The sequence below is a fragment of the Falco cherrug genome, chromosome 4 (assembly GCF_023634085.1).
Source record: "Falco cherrug isolate bFalChe1 chromosome 4, bFalChe1.pri, whole genome shotgun sequence".
NCBI classification, from domain to species: domain Eukaryota; kingdom Metazoa; phylum Chordata; class Aves; order Falconiformes; family Falconidae; genus Falco; species Falco cherrug.
The window spans coordinates 92,951,859-92,972,159 of NC_073700.1; the positions used below are offsets into that span (position 1 = coordinate 92,951,859).

The 20,301-nt window shown below is 46.3% G+C and overlaps 1 protein-coding gene across 3 annotated transcripts in view; it reads right to left on the reverse strand.

Annotated features, from left to right (window-relative positions):
- The window catches only part of PDE1C (phosphodiesterase 1C), a 370,389-nt gene that overhangs the window by 262,788 nt on the left and 87,300 nt on the right, over positions 1-20,301 (reverse strand). For all 3 annotated transcript variants that reach the window (XM_055708678.1, XM_055708672.1, XM_005432084.3), the window contains exon 2: positions 3,206-3,256. Coding sequence is in view for 2 of the 3 variants with exons in the window: in XM_055708672.1 (XP_055564647.1) it covers positions 3,206-3,256 (51 nt within the window). In the remaining variant the exon portion in view is untranslated. The remainder of the gene's footprint in view (positions 1-3,205; positions 3,257-20,301) is intronic.

The window sequence follows — 20,301 nt, forward strand, 5'->3', positions numbered from 1 at the left end:
TTTTTCCCTATGTCCTCTGCACATACACGCATACCTTTTCCTCCATCATGGATATCCATTCCATGCAGCTTTCCCCTGTGATTAGATCTAGGCTGTAGTAGACCCAGAGCCGCTTGGCTCTTCTGAAGATCAACAGCAGCAAATCAGCCAGCTGTCATGAATTAACCAACTTCACTAGAGCGATGAAATGTCATGCCCACCTGTCCTTATCAGTGTTCAGCCCGCCCACAGCTATGCCAAGGTGAAGGGTATTCAGCAAATGATGGTTTTACTTAACGGGCCTGCCTGAGCAGACACCAACCAGGAGCTTCCAACTGCCCGAAATGCTGAAAGACTGATGAATTTAAATCCCCACAAAGACTGATGGCACAGTGATACTTACAGCAAGATGACATAGTGGGATACCAGGCAGATTAACTGCTGCTAAAGACAGTAGTAACCTCTTAAATTCAGTCTCCTAAATGTCTGGAATTTGACATTTAAGGGTTCAGGAGATTGGGTAGCCCTAGCATTGAAATGAACAACACTTAATTTTAATTTCAAATCTTTATGAATAAGTGTAAACATTTGCAAAAATGCCTCTCCTCGATTCTATTGTACCTTGTCAAAGATGTTTATAGCTGAGCTAGAGGCAAAAGCAAAATAGGTTTAGGTGTTATAATTTAAAAAGCAGAACTCTTCCTAAAGAATCTGTGGGTAGGTGTTCAAATTTTCATATAGCCTAAAAATATTGTTACACTGCAAGTCTAGCTACATGCAGTACCCATAACCACACAACTACCATTCCTATTGCCTCACTTAACAACACAAGCAGCCCTTCCCTCTTTGCTCCTGAACTAAAAGGGAAACAGCTACATCCTCCAGAGAGCTGCACACAGTCCTTAGCACAGACAAGGCTTATCTGGGTTTCAGTAGGTTATTTTGCCTTTGGTTGCACGCACAGAAAGTGAGATAGGTAAATAAGGTCAGCCACAATAGGTATGGTTTAAGGGATCAATGACAGCTGAACAGTGGATCCCACTGAGATCTCTGAAGGTTTTACTGTTGACCTCAAATGGGCAGCTGTTACAGAGCAGTGGAAATTCTGTTCTCTGTTGTGAAGATGAAGGTAATAACTGTCTTTGAATTAATCATTTGAGTGAATGTGAAAGGCACGATCCAGGAAGATACCCAGTCTCTGGTTTGTGACTCCGACACAAGGGTAACAACCACAATTCTCTATGACTGCTTGAATCCTCGTGCTCAAATGCTGCAGCCTTTTCTGCTATTCAGTCAGGATGTTTCTGAACACTTGACCTGCACTCCATTGTTTGTTTGATGAAACATGGTTTGGTAAAGTAGGTTATAGAACTCTCAGCATGTATTTGGGCATCACCCATTTAACTCATGTTAGCACGGCACACGCCTCAGACATTTCCCTCCTTTCCACAACACAGTTCCCTTTCTAATTTTCCTTCCCATTCCCACGGAGTTGTCACCTTATACTGCTCATGACCACACAGTCATCATTAATGACACCTATGAGAAGCTAGCTGGATCATTAAATCCTCAAACTTGACTTGACTCCCAGATCACTAAATTTAACTTCTAACAATGAAGGTCTGGTTTACATTTGAATTATCTCCCTTCATTCCTATATTATGCCTCTATTTCCCAACCGGGCTTATCTAAGTGTTCCTCTCTGCATTGCATTTCTGTTACTGTCAAATAGCCTGTGGCCTTGACCTCACCTCCACACTTAATCCCATGCATGACCTATGCAATGAGGACTTGTAAGGGGGGTATCCTGTGCTTTCATTCAGCTGACAGCCATCCGCCGGTCTGTTCTCTTCCATGTAATGCCAGGCACCCCTAAATCTGCAAATGAGGCTTAGCTGCATGGTTAAGAACCAAGATTAAAACAGGAACAGAACCTGGTCAGACCTGCACCCCTATACACATTCACCAAAATCAAGTTCTTACGAACGCCAAAACCTGAACTGAAATGTCAGCTCAGCTCCAAATGTCATGACACTGTGTTTGACCTACTGGTCAGGCAGTATTGCAGCATGAAGTCCTGGTAAGCCAGATATCCATGAACAAACCAGTACTTGGGCTGAAACTTCCAACTCAGTACCTAGTATTCAGGAGCCGTAATGGACAAAAAGTGGAGCAATAAAGACTTCAAAAGGTTTCCATTTAAATTTACACTTCTCTCCTCTGTGATTTCCTTTGCCATATGCATTTGCAGGGTTGAACCAGCCAGGACTGACTAATAAAGCCACTTTTTAAGCTTTACCCTCTACAACGTGAAGGAAAATAAACCCTAAATCAGGAATAAGGAATGCCAGTGCAATTATCTCTCAGTACTGTTCAATCCGCTCCACCACCTTGTCAATCACTGCACGCAACAGATTTCAGAGCCACTGACTGACGTTTCGCCTGCATTACGCACCTTAGCTACTTATGTGAGGTATGGCATGCTCAGAGTGCCATCCTGTGACTGTATGAAATACTGCACCACAGATGTAAATTATTTTGATGTTTTGATCTGCACCACACACGATGATGGAAAATGCCCCCCTTTTAAAGATGAGAAGGGCATTTTCCCCTGCTAAGTGATCACAAATCATCATGAAACTGCATGCATTATGAACAGGATTTCCTATCTTCATCCTTATTCCAACATATTTTGTCACATGTGTTTTTAATAATTTCACCTAAGTCAAAGTCATGGTCAGTTGGTGCTACATTACCAGATGCATCCCTTTGTTTTGTTCAAATTTGGGTCACGTTTCAAATCCCAAGCCATACCTTTTGTTCTTAACCTTGTTGTGTGAATCAAAAGGTAATGGAGGAGCTATCAGTGAGGTTTAATTACATTTTCTTGTACGCTACTTCTAAGTCTTAACCCACATCTCTTTGTAGCCACTCCAGTCAAATTCAGCTGGCTTTGCAACATTTATATTGTTATGGCTTTTTATGCTTGAAACAATAGTAAGGCCACAAAGCCTTCCATTTGTTTAAATTTGTATCAATTCTGCTCAATAAGGCAGAATTTCTGTAAGTGACTTTTCCAACTAAGTACTGTGATTCCGCAGTTTAGTACTGTAAATGAATTGCAATAACAGAGTGGACATAATGTGAGATTACAAGTTTTATTACATGTGTTTATTTCTACAGTAGATATAGAAATCAACCAGGTAAAATGAAAAAGGCTACTTACGGGCAAATCGTGAAAGTGGTCGTGCATTTTTGTCACCTGTCTCGTTCGCAACTGAAAGGAGAAAATACAGAGAAATAAAAAGGGTTACATTTAAGTGTTACATTAATATTAATGATAATACCAACTCCCATGCATATAAAGGAGAGAAGACTGTTCACAGTAACAGCATTTGAATATATATGTATAGGTAAACACACAGACAGATATATAACACTTTTTTTAATGCCACCAAATATATTGTTTGCATGTTTGTCTGTCTCGTTCAGTTTGGCTTTCAGACTCAGCAGGGAATACCACAGGCACCTGCAAACATTGTCTTGTCCCACATAATAATTGAATCATATAATTGCCCCACATTCAAGCACTAGCCATTAACACTACATAGTAATAGATGACTGTAGTCATCCTTACAAATTCTATTTTATATTGGACTCTTTTCCAAGTCCTAAATAAAATGTCATTTTTCCTGATTGCCTTAATAGTACAGTAAGAAAAAGGTAAAATTATTCCACCTATATGAAGAAATGCACTAGCAATTTTGGAAGGCCAGAGGATCATTTAATAAAAAAATTAAATTAAATTTAAGGATCTGTGCAAAGGAATCCTCTGACATTTGGAACTGCACGGGGATTTCACCTAGGACAAAAACAACCCCATACAAATCCTGCATTCTTCTGCCTCAGATTCATTCTGGCATAGCTCTCAACATTTCTGTGACCCAGCCGGTATGCAGTTAGTCAAAAGCATAAATGACTCTTTGGGGTTCTCACAATATTAAACTATAACTGAAAGAATGGGAGCATTATCAAGGACAGGAATTACCCCCCATTACTTTTTATCTTTTATAGCTAGAATAATCACGAGGAACACATAGGGAGGACAGCATATCATAAGTGCACACAGACACCTTGCCAATTCTTTGCTTTCTTTAAAACTGCTGGTTTTTAGAGACAAGACCAACCAAGCTAAGAAACCCCACAAAAGGATGCAAAATATGACTAGAACAGAGACTCACAGGTTCCTAGCGGGATGTCAACTATAATGGATTTTTTGAAACCAGGAATGACTTTTGATAAAATTTAAATCTTCTGACAAGTCTTAAGGTTGTCAGTTTAAGTTAGGCTTTATTTAAGACCAATACCCAGTGTGACTCCAGCTTTCCCTGCTTGCTCTTCAATCCTGACCTGCTGATGAAGGTGGCTGTAGCACTTACTTTAGTGAACAGCGGGACTTCTGGAACTCACCGCCTCCTTTTGCTCCCATCAGCCAGTAGATGGCGCCCTTTAAACACCGGTGCCTCCCTATCAGCCTGGAGAGGTTGGCCGGAGAGGGGGGCCCTGAGGTCCCCCAGGTCCTACAAGACACCCTTCCTTGGCTTGAGTCCATCACAGGTACCTGCAGCATAAACCCCAGCCAAGTCAGGTCTCCCGGGGCATTGCATGCAGGGACATGGGAGTGACCGCACAGTTACACAGCTCCAGAGCCAAACCTGACTCTGCCTGAGGTGATCGCAGAATCACAGAATGGTTGGGGTCAGAAGGGACCTCTGGAGATCATCTAGTCCAACCCCCTGCTCAAGCAAGTTCACCTACAGCAGGCTGCACAGGATCGCATCCAGGGTAATGGCATGGTGAACGAGAGGCTGAGGCAACCTCCGTGGGGCAGGGATCTGAATAGTTGGACCCAGCGAGATCGAGAACCATGCCAGAAAACACTGCTACAGCCAACATGTAAAGGTCAAGAGGCCAGGCTTTGCTTTTAACTCAGCAATGACAGCTTGCATGGGTAGGCTGAGAGATCGCCTGCCAGACTGGTCCCTTCGGGGGTCCCAGGTATCTCCCCATATTGAAGCAGTGCCTGGGCAAATTCGTAACATGCAGCGATGTCTGAATTAGAGCATCAAGTGAGCTATTAGATCAGTGAGGAAAGAGCCTGCTAAAAAGGGCCTTTTAACCGCGCTGTTCTCTGCTTTAGAATATACCCTCCGCTCTGGGGGCAGATGGCACTCCCTGGTCACCATGGGCTTCAGCTGCACACAAGGTCTCACCTGTGTTTCACCCTCCAGCTGGATGCTGCAACAAGAGCACTCCACCCAGCATCTGTGTTTGGGCAGCTCAGCTCCCGGGCTTACAGCATCCAACACAACAGGTGTCACCAACCCCCTCAAAAATAAGCATTTTCCAGTTCCAGGCTGCATAGATTTGTTTTCAGTTGTCAGTGTTTTCCAAACATCGGATGGTGTCATATAAGGAGTAATGCCCACCCATCTGGCATACAGTGACATGGAACAAAGGTGCAGGTAGAACAGCAATGCAATGAGCAGGACAGAAAGCACTGGGGATGCTTAACCTGCATTACTAGCAAGACTCCAGGTACAATTGAGCTAACTGCTGCCCGGGAATTGTCTGGGACCAGTGAGGGGTGTGTGTAGGTGAGATCCCAGGTTTGTTTAGCCCTGCAACCAAAAGGGGAAGGATTCAGAGCATTTCTGTGTTCACTCTGTGTGAAAATCATAGAAGATTTTACTTCATGCAGTTTTTACTGCAGAAATTCTGCATATTTACCCTACGGCTGTCTTGTAGGGGTCTTTGGAGACACAGAGAACTAACAGACCTATGTATGGGATACATGGGAAGGAAAAAAGACTTCTCCAGATAGCCTGAAATAGCCTGTTTTTATTCAAGTTTATGAGTAGTAATAAGCTTTTGGGAGAAAGCAGCTGAATCATTGAGAGAACAAGTCATGACCCACACCAAAGATCACTTCTGGTGTTTCCAAAGATTCCCTGTACCGGTGTCTCTTCAGATATGCATATTCTTCAGCCACACTCTACCCCTATGTACGCTGAAGTCTAGGCTGATTTTCTTCTCCGATTAGGAAAACTGCAGATATTTACTTCATTCTTCTAAGTGGGTGGGACCTTCTTCCATTTCCATCCCACCATTTTTAATATTTTTTAATATATATATTAAAACGTGCAAATCTGAAGTTCTTTTCCATTCTAAGCTGGAAGCAAATAAATCTTGGTGAGGGGTACAGCAACATCCAGGTAGCTTGTAAGTAAATTTCTGTTCCTTCAGAAAGACAGCTGCAACAGGTAGGAGACATCATTCTCTAATCACCCCATTAGAGCAAAATATTCATGTGCTGTCTATGCTCTCCTGTCCAAGTAGACAGCAAAATACCAGATCTAGTCAAATTTCTTCCATTTCAGAAGTATCATGTTGTATCATAACTGCCTGGAAATCTCAAGAGCCTCTTATTGCAATTATATCTTTATAGGTATGATCAGTTCTTTGATTAATGTGGATCACTCAAATGCGAGTTCACTGGGTGCCCGCTTCCTGAGCGGGCTTCATTTTTTTAATGTCTGCCCTGTTAAAAACTGTTTCCTACAGCTTGCCACCTTTTTCTGCCAAAGGTATCGGTTTCACCAGTACGCCCCCTCAGCCAATTTAGTTTTCAAAGATCCTTTGTCTAACTTCTAGTACAGTGCAAAGAAAAACATACCACTTCGTAGTATTGACTCATCAAGACTGACAGACAATAGCACAGCATCTGTATTAAGCAGCTGAGAGGCTGAAAAAAGAAAGGCAGGTATTTTTTACCCACCAGTAAACACATTCTGTCAAGGAGAATTCTTTCTTTTTTTAATCAGCCAAAGGGCGGATGAGCTTAACAATATATTTCACACTGCTAGTAAATTTGTCTGTTGGAAGAGGAAAAGTACATTAGATAAGGCGAGAACACAGATAGGTAGATAACCTTACATTGAACATGCAGTCTGAATAAACTCTGCTCTAGGACTTTTCTTTCTTTTCCCCTTCATTGCTGCACTTGGAACAGCATTCCTGTAAAAAAATCCTTGGCTTGCCCTATATCTCCTATATAACATATCTCCTGGTAATCTTTTTCATTAAAACTCACAAAAGAGGATAACAGTAATGCGACTGCTGAGACAACTGTGTGTGTCTGCTTTTTACAAGCAAATCAAAGATCACCTCTAGAAACTCCAGCAGTTTTTGCTCTCAAAGACTATAAAGACATCAGATGTTTTAGAAAATTATCAAGCTCAATCTTAAAAGTAGCTTGTTTTTTATGCTTACCCATCTTATTTTAACCTATGGTTATCACCTATCATTTAATTTGTGTCAACTTATGTCCATTTGTTCTTGCACCAGCAATCCCTTTAAGCTGAAGTTACTTCTTTCTGGCGCTTAATCTTCCTCTGACTTGGGCATGGAAAGACTAACTTTCACTCTTCCATCATCATTTTGTGGACTAAACACACCAAGATAATCTAGTTTTGCCAAACAGAATAGGTATCTTCATATCCCCTCCTATATTTATTGAACCTCCTCCGTGTCAATTTATTTTCTCACAGATACTGTATGCAAACATTAAGAGGCCTTATTCTTGCCTGGTCACACATCAGTTGTGTGCTGTGACACCCCTCTCATACAATTAACAGACTCTCAGATCATAGCAGAAGGTTTTGTTATTAAGTCCTTATCTGCATGATCTTTCACTTTGCATACTGCTTCATTTCAGTTGTTGATAGACCCATCCTCTCGGTCACGTGAACCTCACAGGAGATATTCAGATCCTCCCCTGTACTGGCTAGGCATTGTGTCATCAGCAGCAACTATCAGCACTTTCCTTTTCTCTGAGTCACAGTCATTAACAAAATTCCTTCACAAGACCAATTGAACACAGGGATCTGAAGCACAATAGCACAGAAGGAAGGCTTTCCTGGTGGCTTTCTGACCCATTTAGAAAGTTCCTCATAAGAAAACCTATTCTTGGAGGATTTTAAGTCTAATAAGGAGATCAGAAAAAGCTCAGACCAAATGAATAATAGCTCATAATGAGGCAAATTCTGCTTCTGAGAGTTTTTATCCAACACTACATAAATTGCAAGCACATGAACCACACAGCCAGTGCACACATTACTAAGCCAGAGACTATTCAGACCCCTTCAGAGTCAGTCACCCAGGGTTTTCTAGAGTGCTGAATCCCAGGACCCCACAGGAAATGCCAGCAACCTCACACCATTTGAAATGCTCATGCTGTAAACATCAACAGTATAGGCAGTATAAACACACCCTATAAAACAAATCAGTAGGGTCACAAAGTTACAAGAATATGCAGCAACCTTTTGCTGATAAAAAAATACTGGATGATTTGACTGTCTCTCTGGACTTGAGGTTCTAATTAGTTACTACAATTAAGTAATAAATCAATTGGATGGATGGAAAAGGCACAATATGTGTCTCTTGGATATACCCTGAAGATCACAAAACACATTCAAAACAAGAGCTATGTTTCAAAATACTTCTGGAAAGGCAGGAAACCACTATTTTCACTTACAAGTAATAACCAAGAGCCACAAGCCATGCCACCCAGCATTTCCTGAAATAACTCCTAATGGATTTTTGTTGCTGCTGTTTGCCTGGCAACGACGTTGTACACCAAACATTGTCCTCCTCCATTAACTGAGAGAGGAACACTGTACATAACTGATGATTCATTTTCGTTATAAAAGGATTCTTACACTGTAGGTTATTTGCATCTGTGATGCGAAAGTTCCTTCTGCAGTGGAAAACACTTTGTTCCCTCAGACAACTGAAGATAGCTCCCACCTCACTCTGAAGGGACTCTGACTCCATGCACAGGTTTCTGAGCTTCTGTGTCTCTCCAACAGCCACAGAAATATTTTCCAAAGGCCAAGGTGTACCCACGGGGACTGTAACAGAGAAACAGGTGCAAAATATCTCCGCGGAAAGAAGCAAGCTATTCAATACTCTACTGAGCACCAGCCAAATTTGATTTAGAAGCAGAGATAGAAACACTGAACGTACAAACTCTGGCCCTATCGGCACCTAAAGACTGAAGGGGCCCTGATGCTGGATTTTGAAGATGAAGAAAAATAGGAGCAAACACCAGCAACTGCCTGAACCAAAACCACCTTCCTTGCACCAAGGCCCACGTTAAACATACTCCTGACTTCAAAACTGAGACACAACCTTGCGTGACTTATTCAAACTTTTAACATACATTCTGTAGACTGAATATCCCCTAATTCTCCAAGTTCACAGAATAATGGCTCTGGTCACACAAGCTCCAGGCCACTCTCATTCCTAACCTCTGCCGTGCCAGTCTTCAAAGAACCAAGAGCACAGCTGCTTTGCTTCCCTGGCCATACACACATACACGTGCCTCTGGCCCACCCAGTCACCAACAGCACGTGGCTACCCGAAAAGTTGTGAATCAGGAGATGAAAGAAGACAAACTATATAAACAGATAAAACTTTTGGCTTCTGGAATGTGACTTTTTTTTTTTTTTTTTCTGTCCCGTCCCCAACCTGGAAGTGTCCAGGCTGATTTTCTACATTTAGCTGAGATTTCTTACTTCTGGCAGCCCTAAACAGATTGCTCATTGTAGCAAACCTACTCACATCTTTCTCCTGAGGGTAACTATATGCCTGAAAAGCTTGGCCTAGGTCATATATTTCTGCACAGTGAATCTAAGACAGATAGATGGAAATAACAAACCATGGGATTTTTAGAACAGGATCCTGCCCATATAGGCTACCATGACTTCCAGCTCACTTCATTAGAAAATACAACACATAAACAATAGCATAGTGACCAGGCACGTAACAATATCAGATATCATAGCAAGATATTCTCCTGATTGGCATACCCTCACCCACCAGCAATTCTCTGTCCTTGAGCTTCTTCACCCACTCCTCCATTGCTCATCATGCTCACCACAACTTGGAGCACTTGAGTGGAAGTACAGCCATCACTGGAGGAGCCCAAGTACGTTTGCCTCTCTCTCACGCTGCACCTCTTACCCTTTTTTAGTTACGCTTCCCCTGTACAAAGATCCGGCTACATTCCTGCATAGCTGAGAGGCCACCTTCCCCACCTAGAAGCAAGGATGCAGAACAAAGATCACTTGTGCCATTTCTTGTATTACTCCATAAGCAATTGCTGTTAGACAATGCCCAATAATCCAGTCTAACTAGGGCAGACTGGAATATAGAGGAAATCCAAGTGAAAATCTCCAGAAGCTTCTTACTTCAGTACTTTCCTTGAGACACCAGTTTTCTTTTCTCTCCACTTTTTTTTGAGTCTGGAAAAGTTATCTCTTCCTAGCAGAAGGATGGGAAACATCTGGGCCCTGGCATTGATCATCTTATCCAAGAGACATGTCCTCCATCACAAGGCTCTAAAACACAAGCTGATCACCCTGCACTTCTGGCCACCACCCGAAACTGACCACTGGATTGCACATGCTTTAGTCTGGCTCAGTTCAGCAGCTCTTGCATTTCTCAAATACTGGCTTGTCACTCATACAGCCCTCACATATAGCCACCAATTATGATGTGGTTACACATCAAGTCACATCACTCCAAAACTAGCCTCCTTGTGCAGGTAGACTCTAAAACCATAACAGCTCTGCTTTCAAGTCCTTTGTGGGTTAGCAGAAACAATCTGTTTCCCTCAGGGACACCAGGTCAAGTCCTGAGGAAGCATATACTTTACTGAACCAAGCTCACAACTTTAGGCATTTACTCAAACACTGAACATCAAGTAAGAGAATACAGATATTCTGTGCGCTCCTGTGACACCACCAAGTCACTATCTATTTTATACCTCTAGATAATGGGATGATGTCTAAACAAAAGGACAAATTTCAAGTGACTCACAGTGGACATACTTAATGGTTCAAAGCTGCACCAGGGAAGGTTCAGACTTGACATGAGGAAACATTTCTTTACCCTGAAGTAGGCAGGCAGTTGCACTCCATGGTCATTGTAGGTCCCTTCCAGCTGAATTATTCTATGCTATGCTATCCTTCTTCCCATCTCCTCCTTTTCCAAGCAGTACAGGCTGAAGAAATCTCTGATGACATTTCTCCCCAGCCCTGCACTAGCAGAAGGCATTGACTGGGTAACCATGCCCCAGCCCAGACACTGGCTGTCACCTTGTGGGAAGCAGACCTGTGCCTCCTGATGGGGGTGAGAGCTCTGGATTCTCTCGAGATAACCAGACCACCTAAATAACTTTGCAAAAAGCAAGTGTCAAGTGCAGCTCTTGAAAGTCTTCTGTGCTTAGACAGTTGAGCTGGGTCTCCACAGGATGGCAAACCTCCACGTGTGACACTAGCGAGGCTCAAAGATCAAGCCCTCAGGCTGATGCAGGACATGCTCCTCAACTAAACGGCTGCAAATCCTTGGGAGGCGAGCAGTGCCTGTTCGTGTCCCCATGGGTGGCTTTTTTTTCCTTCTCATTTCCAGAAATGCCTGATCTGTTTCCTATAGAAAAACATTCTGAAACAAAAGATCTCAGAAGAACAGTACTCCATGAGAAAGAAGGTCCATCTGGCCCAACACGCCGTCTCCAAAGCAGCCAAGCAGCACTGTCCAAAGGAGAGCCCACGACCAGTGCGGGTCTACTTCTGCCAGGGTCCTAGAGGTGCTTAGAAGCCTCAATGGCTGGGACCAGCCTCTCTTGGGACCCCCAGTGCCCCCATCTCCTGCCAAGGGTGCAGGGGACATAGCTCAGCCTGGGCCCTTCAGTCCCTGCCCGGGCCATGCTGTAGGTGTGCCCGTGCCTGACCCTGTCTCCTGGCTGGGCCTGGGCCCTGCCCTGAGGAGCTGCTCTCCTGCAGGGACCCCTCAGGCCTCCGTCACAGCTCGTCACGCAGAACTCCAGGCACAACATGGCATAACGCTTCTGTTCTGTTGTGTTGTATTCCTCACACTCACCACGAGTCAAATACCGACGAGACTTATTTCACTGAAAAGCCGGGGGGGTTCCGCTCCAAAAACACTTTCAAGGACACATAGTGCAAAGGTTACAAGGGGAAACAGGGTATTCTGTTGTTCTGAATCCCTTTCAGAGCCGACGGTCACAAGCAGTGACACAATGCGCATGTGCAGCCAGGAGCAGGCTGATGCGTTCCTCAGTTTAGCTTGCAAAAGCATCCCTTGCCGTCTGGCAAAGGCACGGAGCTGCAGAAAGTAGCAGCAGGGACCCAGGCCAAGGAGTCCCCATTTTCTGAGTGAGAAGGTGAAGAATGAGGATCAGGACCAACCCCACATGAAAGAAGAAGAAGAAACGTGTGGCACCTTTGGTTACTTTCCAAAGTATGACAGGTACCAATCACAAGCACACTTTTTGTCTTCAGAAACGTGCTCCGCCGCTGTGCTTCTTGGCCAGGGATGCACGGGAAGCGCCCTCGTGCCTGCCCTGCGCTTGCCTTGCAGGCAGGGAGAGCTGACAAGGGGCAGCTCCTGATGGGGCAGCGAGCCTGGAGCCCTGCCAAGCAGAGGCTGTTCTGCACAAGCAAGAAGCCCTGGGGAAACGGAGCCGAGGGCAGAGCAGAGCTGGCTCCTGCCAAGGCTTGTGATGGGCAAGAGAGCCAGAGCGCCAGGGCACGGGGGTGCCTCGGGGGTGCGAGAGCAGCAGGCGAGAACCTGGCCGAAAGGGCTCGGAGGAGCCCTGACAAGAGGCTGTGCTCAGTGCGACAGAGGACAACAAGCAACTCCTGGGGGGACCACACTGGGCCCCCCTCCCCGGGAGCCCCGAAAGCTTCCTCCCCCCGGGTGCGGGGCACGAGGGCCACCTTCGTGGAGCACGAGCAGCGGGCACCCAGCCAGAATGGCCCAAAGGAGCCCTGGCCAGGGGCCCTGCGCGGTGCTGCAGAGGCAGGCAAAAAACCCCCGGGGCGGGACGCTTGGTAGCCCACCGCGGGGGAAAAAAAGCCTTCCTCCCCCCAGCTGCAGGGCACGAGAGGCCACCTTCGCGGGGCACCAGCAGCAGGCGGTGACCTGGCCCGAGGGACCCGAGGAGCCCTGACAAGTGGTCGCGCTCAGTGCTGCAGAGGAAGGCGAAAAACCCCCGGGGGCCAGTGCCAATGTGCCCCGGGGGAAAATTCCTTCCTGACCCCAGGCAGCGCTGGCGATCGGCTGTTCCCTGAGCATGTGAGCGGGACCGGCCTCCTCGTCCCACGGGCCGGGCACGCCTCCCGGGAGATGCCAAGCCTCTCCCTCTGACCTGGAGCCATCGCAGGGGCTTCCAAGAGTGACCAAATGCCCCCGGCCCGAGCTACTCAGGGGGCAAGACTCCTGCTGGCACCTGATGGGACACCAGTGGGTGCTCCAAAGCTCCGGGACCCCTGGCAATACCGCTGCATCTTGTTTCTTACGGCTGCTGCCCCTGGCTCCACGGGGATGAGGACGGCGAGCCCTGCGGCGCTCCTCAAGAAGGCGTTCCCGTGGTGTTGCCACCGCTGTCCAGCTGAGAAGGCCCGACAGCCTCGGGCACCCCCAGGGGTGGGTGGTTCTTCTCCTCTCCTGAGGGGCTGCTGTCTGTTCCCCGAAGGCTGAAACAACATCTCCACCCATCGGATGGGCTTTGGCCGTGGCCCTGCCGGGAGCTGCCCTTGCAGCGGAGAAGCTCCAGCAGCCTCGTCCAGGCTCCAGGCTCCCTCCCCCAGCCCCCAGGGAATTCCATGATTCCCTCGAGGGCTCCCTCTCGGGTGTCTTCAGGCCGGTGCCAGGCCAGCTCTGGCAGGGGGACCCGGGACGATGCCCCTTTTATACTCCCCCGGGGCACTGTGACAGCACGTTGCCGGGTGACAGCACTGTGACATGGGGTAACACGGGGGTGACACATTGCCCCATGCGCAGCCCCACCCCTGCCCAGCACCCTTGGGAGGAAGGGCCCAGGGGGCTGTCCCTGCCCTCGGTGGCCATGCACGGGGCACAGCTGATGGGTGTCCCTGACGCCTCCTCTGCCACTCAGCTCCCGAGGACAAACCCCGGGCTGTTCCTCCTCTCTCAGGCTGTGGCAGGGACCGTCCCTGCAGCCCAGAGCCCAGCCCTGTCACCGTCCCCTCTCTGCGCCAGAGCCGACGTCCATGTGGCCCTGCAGCCAGAAGGACCAGGGACTTGATCTGCCTGGGCACAAAGCCTTTTCCAGGATATAGCAGGAGATGGGTTCAGCAGCTGCAGGCTGGAGGAAAGCCAAAGTGTGACCAGAGCCATAGGTTGGGACGGATGGTGCCAACAGATCGCCATGGTAATAAGAGAGGCTTTGACAAGTGAGTGGAGGTTGAACTGACATGGTGGAAAGGTTGGTGGAAAAGACCCTAGAACATTTGGGTCTGTGCCCAAAGCACAGCCAGGCAAACAACAACATTTATAAACTGCAAAAATAGCCCATTGCTGCTGTGGCTGTCACATCCCCGTGTCCTACTGAAACCGAGCTGCACAGCCCCTCTGTGAAACACACACGTTGGCCATGTTTGTACAGGATGTAAATGCGCTTCAGGCACAGGGTAGGACATTCAGAGCTCATCTGTCACTTTAACCTAAGAGTTATTTGCCTACCTCTATTTGTGGGAGGATGTTTAGATCTTACCTAAACCCTGGCAATTCTCCTTTTCCTTTAGGATTTAGCACTTGAAGTACTGAAAAACTAAGGAAGGTGCTGTTCTTGTTGTTTTGTCTGTTGGTGCCAAAATTGGTTTGTTTGTTTTCAAAAAAAAGCATGAAGGGTGGAGCCTGAGAGTTGTGTTAAGGGGGCTTTTGCCCATCAGTAGCCTGATTGTGTCCAGCTCCACACAGTCCCCACCAGCAGATCCAGCTCTCCACTGGCTGGGCAGCAGATGGACTGTGTGAGTGGGCTCCAAATATGAAGCCGGGGGTGTCAGTCCAGTCACTTTCAAAAAGGATGTCTGCCTCCCAGGGACAAAAGCATCCACAGCTGCCATTAACTGAGCTTCCTTTTGGGAAGTTTCATGGAAGAAAGTGCCCAGCCACCCCAGATACTGAAAAATCTACAAGAGGCAAAACACTGTGTGTTGCAGTTCATGGCACTGCCGCCTCTGGGGTTATGCTTTACTCTCCAGGCGTGTGAATAAAGGTTGATGAGGATTTGTTCAATGAATTCTGCAGGCATTTAGTCAAGAGGAAGGTTCTTGCTGGCAACGCTGATAGGGGTAAGGGGGTGGCTGGCCAGGTGGCCATCTGGTACTAAAAGGCAACTGCCATATACATCTGTAAGATAATTGCCAAGAAGGACTGAAGATTCTGCTTTTTATACACTCACCTGAAGCCACCTGTGAATACCAGTGTGATGAAATTACTGATGTTATTCAGATACACAGGAACTTTTTTAATTAAGAAAGGAAATTATGAAAAACAGTCTTCTAACACACACACAATAATGAGTTTGCAAAATTTGTGCAAGGAGTGCAGAGAGCTGCCAGACTGTCTTCTCAGTTAAAGAATCTCAACATTTTGGTGCAAGCTCAGTGTGATGAGACAGGCTCTTGCATGTGTCCCAATGTGGATCTGAGAGATCAGCAGGCAGAGCAAGACTAGAGATGAATTCCCTTGCCATGAGTGCCCCTCACCCAGAAGGCTTTGAGGGAAAAGACTTTAAGGAGCAAGGCCTTTCAACGACATGGGATTGATGAGGAAAAACCTACACTTTGAGTTACACTTCAAAACAAACTGGTAGCCAGTGCATTTTAAGACCATGCTTCCCTCTCTGCTAAGGGCCACACAAGGCAAACGCATGCTGACACAGCACATCTTGAAACAATTAGCTATAGCTGTACTAACCGATTGCTGTACTGTGTGGGATGCAATCCTGTACCTTGGCCCCACCATTCATAAAGGCTGTGAAGGTCCTTGACTGAATCCCAGGGAGAGCACCAAAGCTGGTGAAGGGGCTGGGGGGCGTGGTGGCTGAGGGGCAGCTGAGGACACGGGGTTTGTCTAGTTTGGAGGGAAGGAGGCTGAGGGGCGACCTCACCGCTCTCTGCAGCTGCCTGAGGAGGGAGGTAGAGGGACGTGCTGAGCTCTGCTCCCTGGAACCCAGTGCCAGGGCGTGTGGGAGCAGCTCAAAGCTGCATCCATCAGGGGAGGTTTGGACTTGGCATGACGAAACATTTCTTTACCAAGAGGGTGGTCAAACTCTGGAACAGGCTTTCTAGGGAAGCGGTCGATGCCTGTATTGGGTTTGCGTGGCTAGGTTTTGGTATCGGGGGGGCTACGGGGGTGGCTTCTATGAGAAGCTGCTATAAACTTCCTGCATGTCCAATGGAGCCAATGCCAGCTGGCTCCAAAACAGACTTGCCACTAGCCAAGGCCAAGCCCATCAGTGATGGTGGTAGCATCTCTGCGATAGCATATTTAAGAAGGTGAAAAAAAAACCCTGGGCAACAAATTGCAGTGGGAGAATGAGAACATGTCAGAGCAGCAGCTCTGCAGACACCCAGGTCAGTGCAGAAGGAAGGGCAGGAGGGGCTCCAGGCACCAGAGCAGAGATTCCACTGCAGCCCCTCGTGAGGCAGGCTGTCCCCCTTAGTCCATGGAGGTTAATGGTGAAGCAGATCCACCTGCAGCCCGTGGAGGACCCCATGCCAGAGCAGTGGGATGCCTGAAGGAGGCATCATGACCCTGTGGGAAGCCCACACCAAAGCAGGGTTTGCTGGCAGCACCCGTGGCCCCATGGAGAGAGGAGTTCACATTGGATCGGGTTTGCTGGCAGAACGTTTGACCCCACAGGGGACCCACACTGGAGCAGTCCATTCCTGAGGGACTGCAACCCACGGAAGGGATCCACACTGGAGCAGTTCATGAAGCAATGTAGCTCACGCGAACTCACACTGGAGAAGTTCATGGAGAACAGTCTTCCATGGGAGGGACCCTGTGCTGGAGCAGGGGAAGAACATGAGCAGTCTTCCTCCCAGAGGAAGGAGCAGCAGAGACAACGTGATGAAACTGACCAAAACCATTCCCCGGCCCCCTGCGCTGCTCAGGGGGAAAAGGTAGACAATTCAGGAGTGAAGTTGAGCCTTGGAAGAAGGGAGGGGTGGGGGGAAGGTGTTTTTAAGTTTTGGGTTTATTTCTCACTATCCTACTCTGATGTGAATGGTAATAAATTAATTTCCCCAAGTTGATTCTCTTTGGCCTGTGACAGTAATTGCAGAGTGACCTCCCTGTCCTTATCTCAATCCATGAGCTTTTCATTCCGTTTTCTCTCCCCTGACCAGTTGAGAAGGGGAGTGATAAAGCGGCTTTGGTGGGCACCTGATGTCTACAGCCAGGGTGAAGCTACCACAATGCCCCAAGCCTACCCATGTTTCAGAGGCATTTAGACAATGCCCTTAATACCATGCTTAAACTTTTGGTCAGGCAGTTGGACTAGACAGGGGTCCTCAAACTTTTTAACCAGGGGGCCGGCACGTGGATGAAGTGGCAGGCAGTCATCTGCAGCTGCTTGGTTCCCCCCCCCCCCCCCCCCCCCCCCGTGAGATGGGGGCGGGGGGGGTCTGTAAATACCAGGGGCCAGATTGAGGACCCTGGGGGGCCGTGTCCAGCCCACAGGTCGTAGTTTGAGGACCCCTGGACTAGACAGTCATTCTAGGTCCCTTCCAACTGAACAATGCTATTCTAACTAAGAACATGAACAGAGAAAAAGCAGCAGTTTCTCCCACTTTGTTGAAATTTGACAAAGAAAATTAAAGATGCCTTGCCCGAAGTGCACAGCAGTTAAGCAACTGGATTTCAAAAGGGTGTTTTGGCAGTCGAAGAAGTTACACTGCCAACAGAGCTGTTTAGAAAAAAAGGATGGATTCTAAGGAGGATGTGTGAAGGGCCCTACATAAGTGTTTTTAAAGAGTCTGTTTGTTTGAAAGCTAAGGCTCTTTCAGCTTGGGTGCCTCTTAGTTTTACCATGAAAACTTACTATTTCTTGGAGGAAACCAGGACTTGTACAAATTAAGTTGAAAACTCAGCTTCCTATTTAAAAATGCCTTTAAGGAAAATGTACAATCAGACCACAACTGGGCAATGGCATTAGTTCCTAAGTTAATCTGAGATGAACACCAGTTCACAAGGAAGCTATCTACTTGATTGTCTGATTTATAAAATGTCAGCTGGTATGCAAAAGCTCAGATTGAAACCCATGCTACCAACACCTTTAAGACACCTCTTTTGCACATTCTCTAACACTTCATGAGATGAGCTTGCATACATGTTACCAACTCCAAGTCAGCACCAATTCTTTTCATAAAAATAACCTGCTGTGATGCCTGAGTAATCATAGTTAAATTATACCATCACTTACATACAGTTCTGTAACAATATTCGTCTAGAGGTTCTGATACAATAGAGCTTCTTTATGTAATAGCTAACATTAACACACTTCGATAAGTAACAAACACTTAGATCGATATACTTTTCCAGGGGAAAATATTTTAAACATTGTACATTAGTATAAATAAAAAGGCAAAAGCCCTTCAAGTCTGGAGGAAGATTAAAAAGTGCTTCTTTACAAGAGGGTTTTCATCCACTCTTACTTAAGTCAGCTGGAGAGATCTGAATAAAGCTGTAGCTCCTTCTCCCACCTTACTCTGATCATTCACTGAGATCCCATGCTTAGTACTGCTCCCAAACAGTTTCCACTGAGGCTGGATCAACTGTCAGATGCTACAATTATTTATAAACTTAAGCTCCTAACCTCTCCTGTCATTTCCACATCCATTTTTTTCCCTTCTTAATAATGCAGGAATCATAACCAGAAATAACTCTCCAGTCCATTAACAAACTAAACACAGCACAGACTCATAGAAGTACACAGATGACTGTCATTACATCTGCCTTCGTATTACCTCAGCACAGTAAAAATACCTGCCCATAGCAGATATTCATGTTGAATTTATTAGCATTTTCATTCCAGTAAACACATTATGAAACAATGTTATTGTGGTAGGAGGAAGCCAGCAAGGAAGACTGCTTTGCTGCTATATTAATACCTTATGTCATAGCACAATAATCCTGCGCTCTACAGAGTCTCAGACTGGTCCATTGGGGAAATTAAAAAATAATTAAAAAAGTATATGGCTTTAAAAGGCTTGCAGTATTGGGTCAAAAATGCCACAGACATAGTAGCAAATCCTTGAAATAACATAAACCTACCGTGCTGGTCCCAGTCTATCAAATCCACATTCACCATGGGCAGACCAGGGCTCTGTGCTGTGCCTGGCTAATTCAACAGCAGGGCACCCTGCGTGGCAGAACCGGTAATCCTCAAATGTAGCGTTATAGAAGATGAGACCAACGGTACAGAGGCTTTTGTTAAACTCAGTGTAAGAAAAGGATTGTACCTTCGTGAGCTTCAAAAGAATTTCTACAAAATATTCAATATTTCTGCAATTACTTCAGGAGATAGTTTTAGAGTGACTCCTAACAGAACTTTCAGATGCCTTTAGGAATAATAAAGGACTCCAGCAATCTCTCTTCCACATATGCAGTGTCTAGAAAGCACACCTGAGAAACAGAGGAAAACTGGAGTGAGGAGATGGGAAAGTCGATAACATTATTCAGGGTAGCAACTCTCATTCAACCAGATCAAGCCTGGCACAGTGTTAGCAGAGGTGTGGAATAGATGCGAAAGCCCCAGACATTTTGGGCCAGTGGGTAACACTATGGGATATAAACGAGAAGATTGCACTCATTTTTTTCACAACACAATAAAAAGTGACATTAAAACTATCAAATCCACCAGACCAAAAAGATTTCCATCCTACTCAAGTTATGAGAGGGAAAAATCCTCTTAGGAGACTGAAAGAGATGTACTTTCTAAACATGAACACCTATTGCTCCCAGGCCCGTTGTTCAAAACTTCTGTCGTCAGTTTATTTTCTCCCATGGGTCTCCTCCAATTCAGTAGATGTCACTTCAGTGAAAATCACAACACAAAGCTGACATTTATTGAAGACAGGCAGGGCCACATAAACTCTGTGTGGCACCGCATACAAATCTAAACGTTATCCTTACTCACAAATTCCCATTCAGTTCAGTGAACGCAGAACTGCCTCTGAGGTGTGGGTATGATACAGAGAAAATTCTGCTTTCAGTTGCACCTAAGAACAGGCTTGCAGAGGTGCAGGTGGGAAGCCTGCTGAAAACAAAGGGGTTGTGTGGGAGTCAAGGAAAGCAGAATTTGCTTTCCATCACCTAGAAAAGGAGCATCTTTTCTACCGCACAAATTACACCCACCTT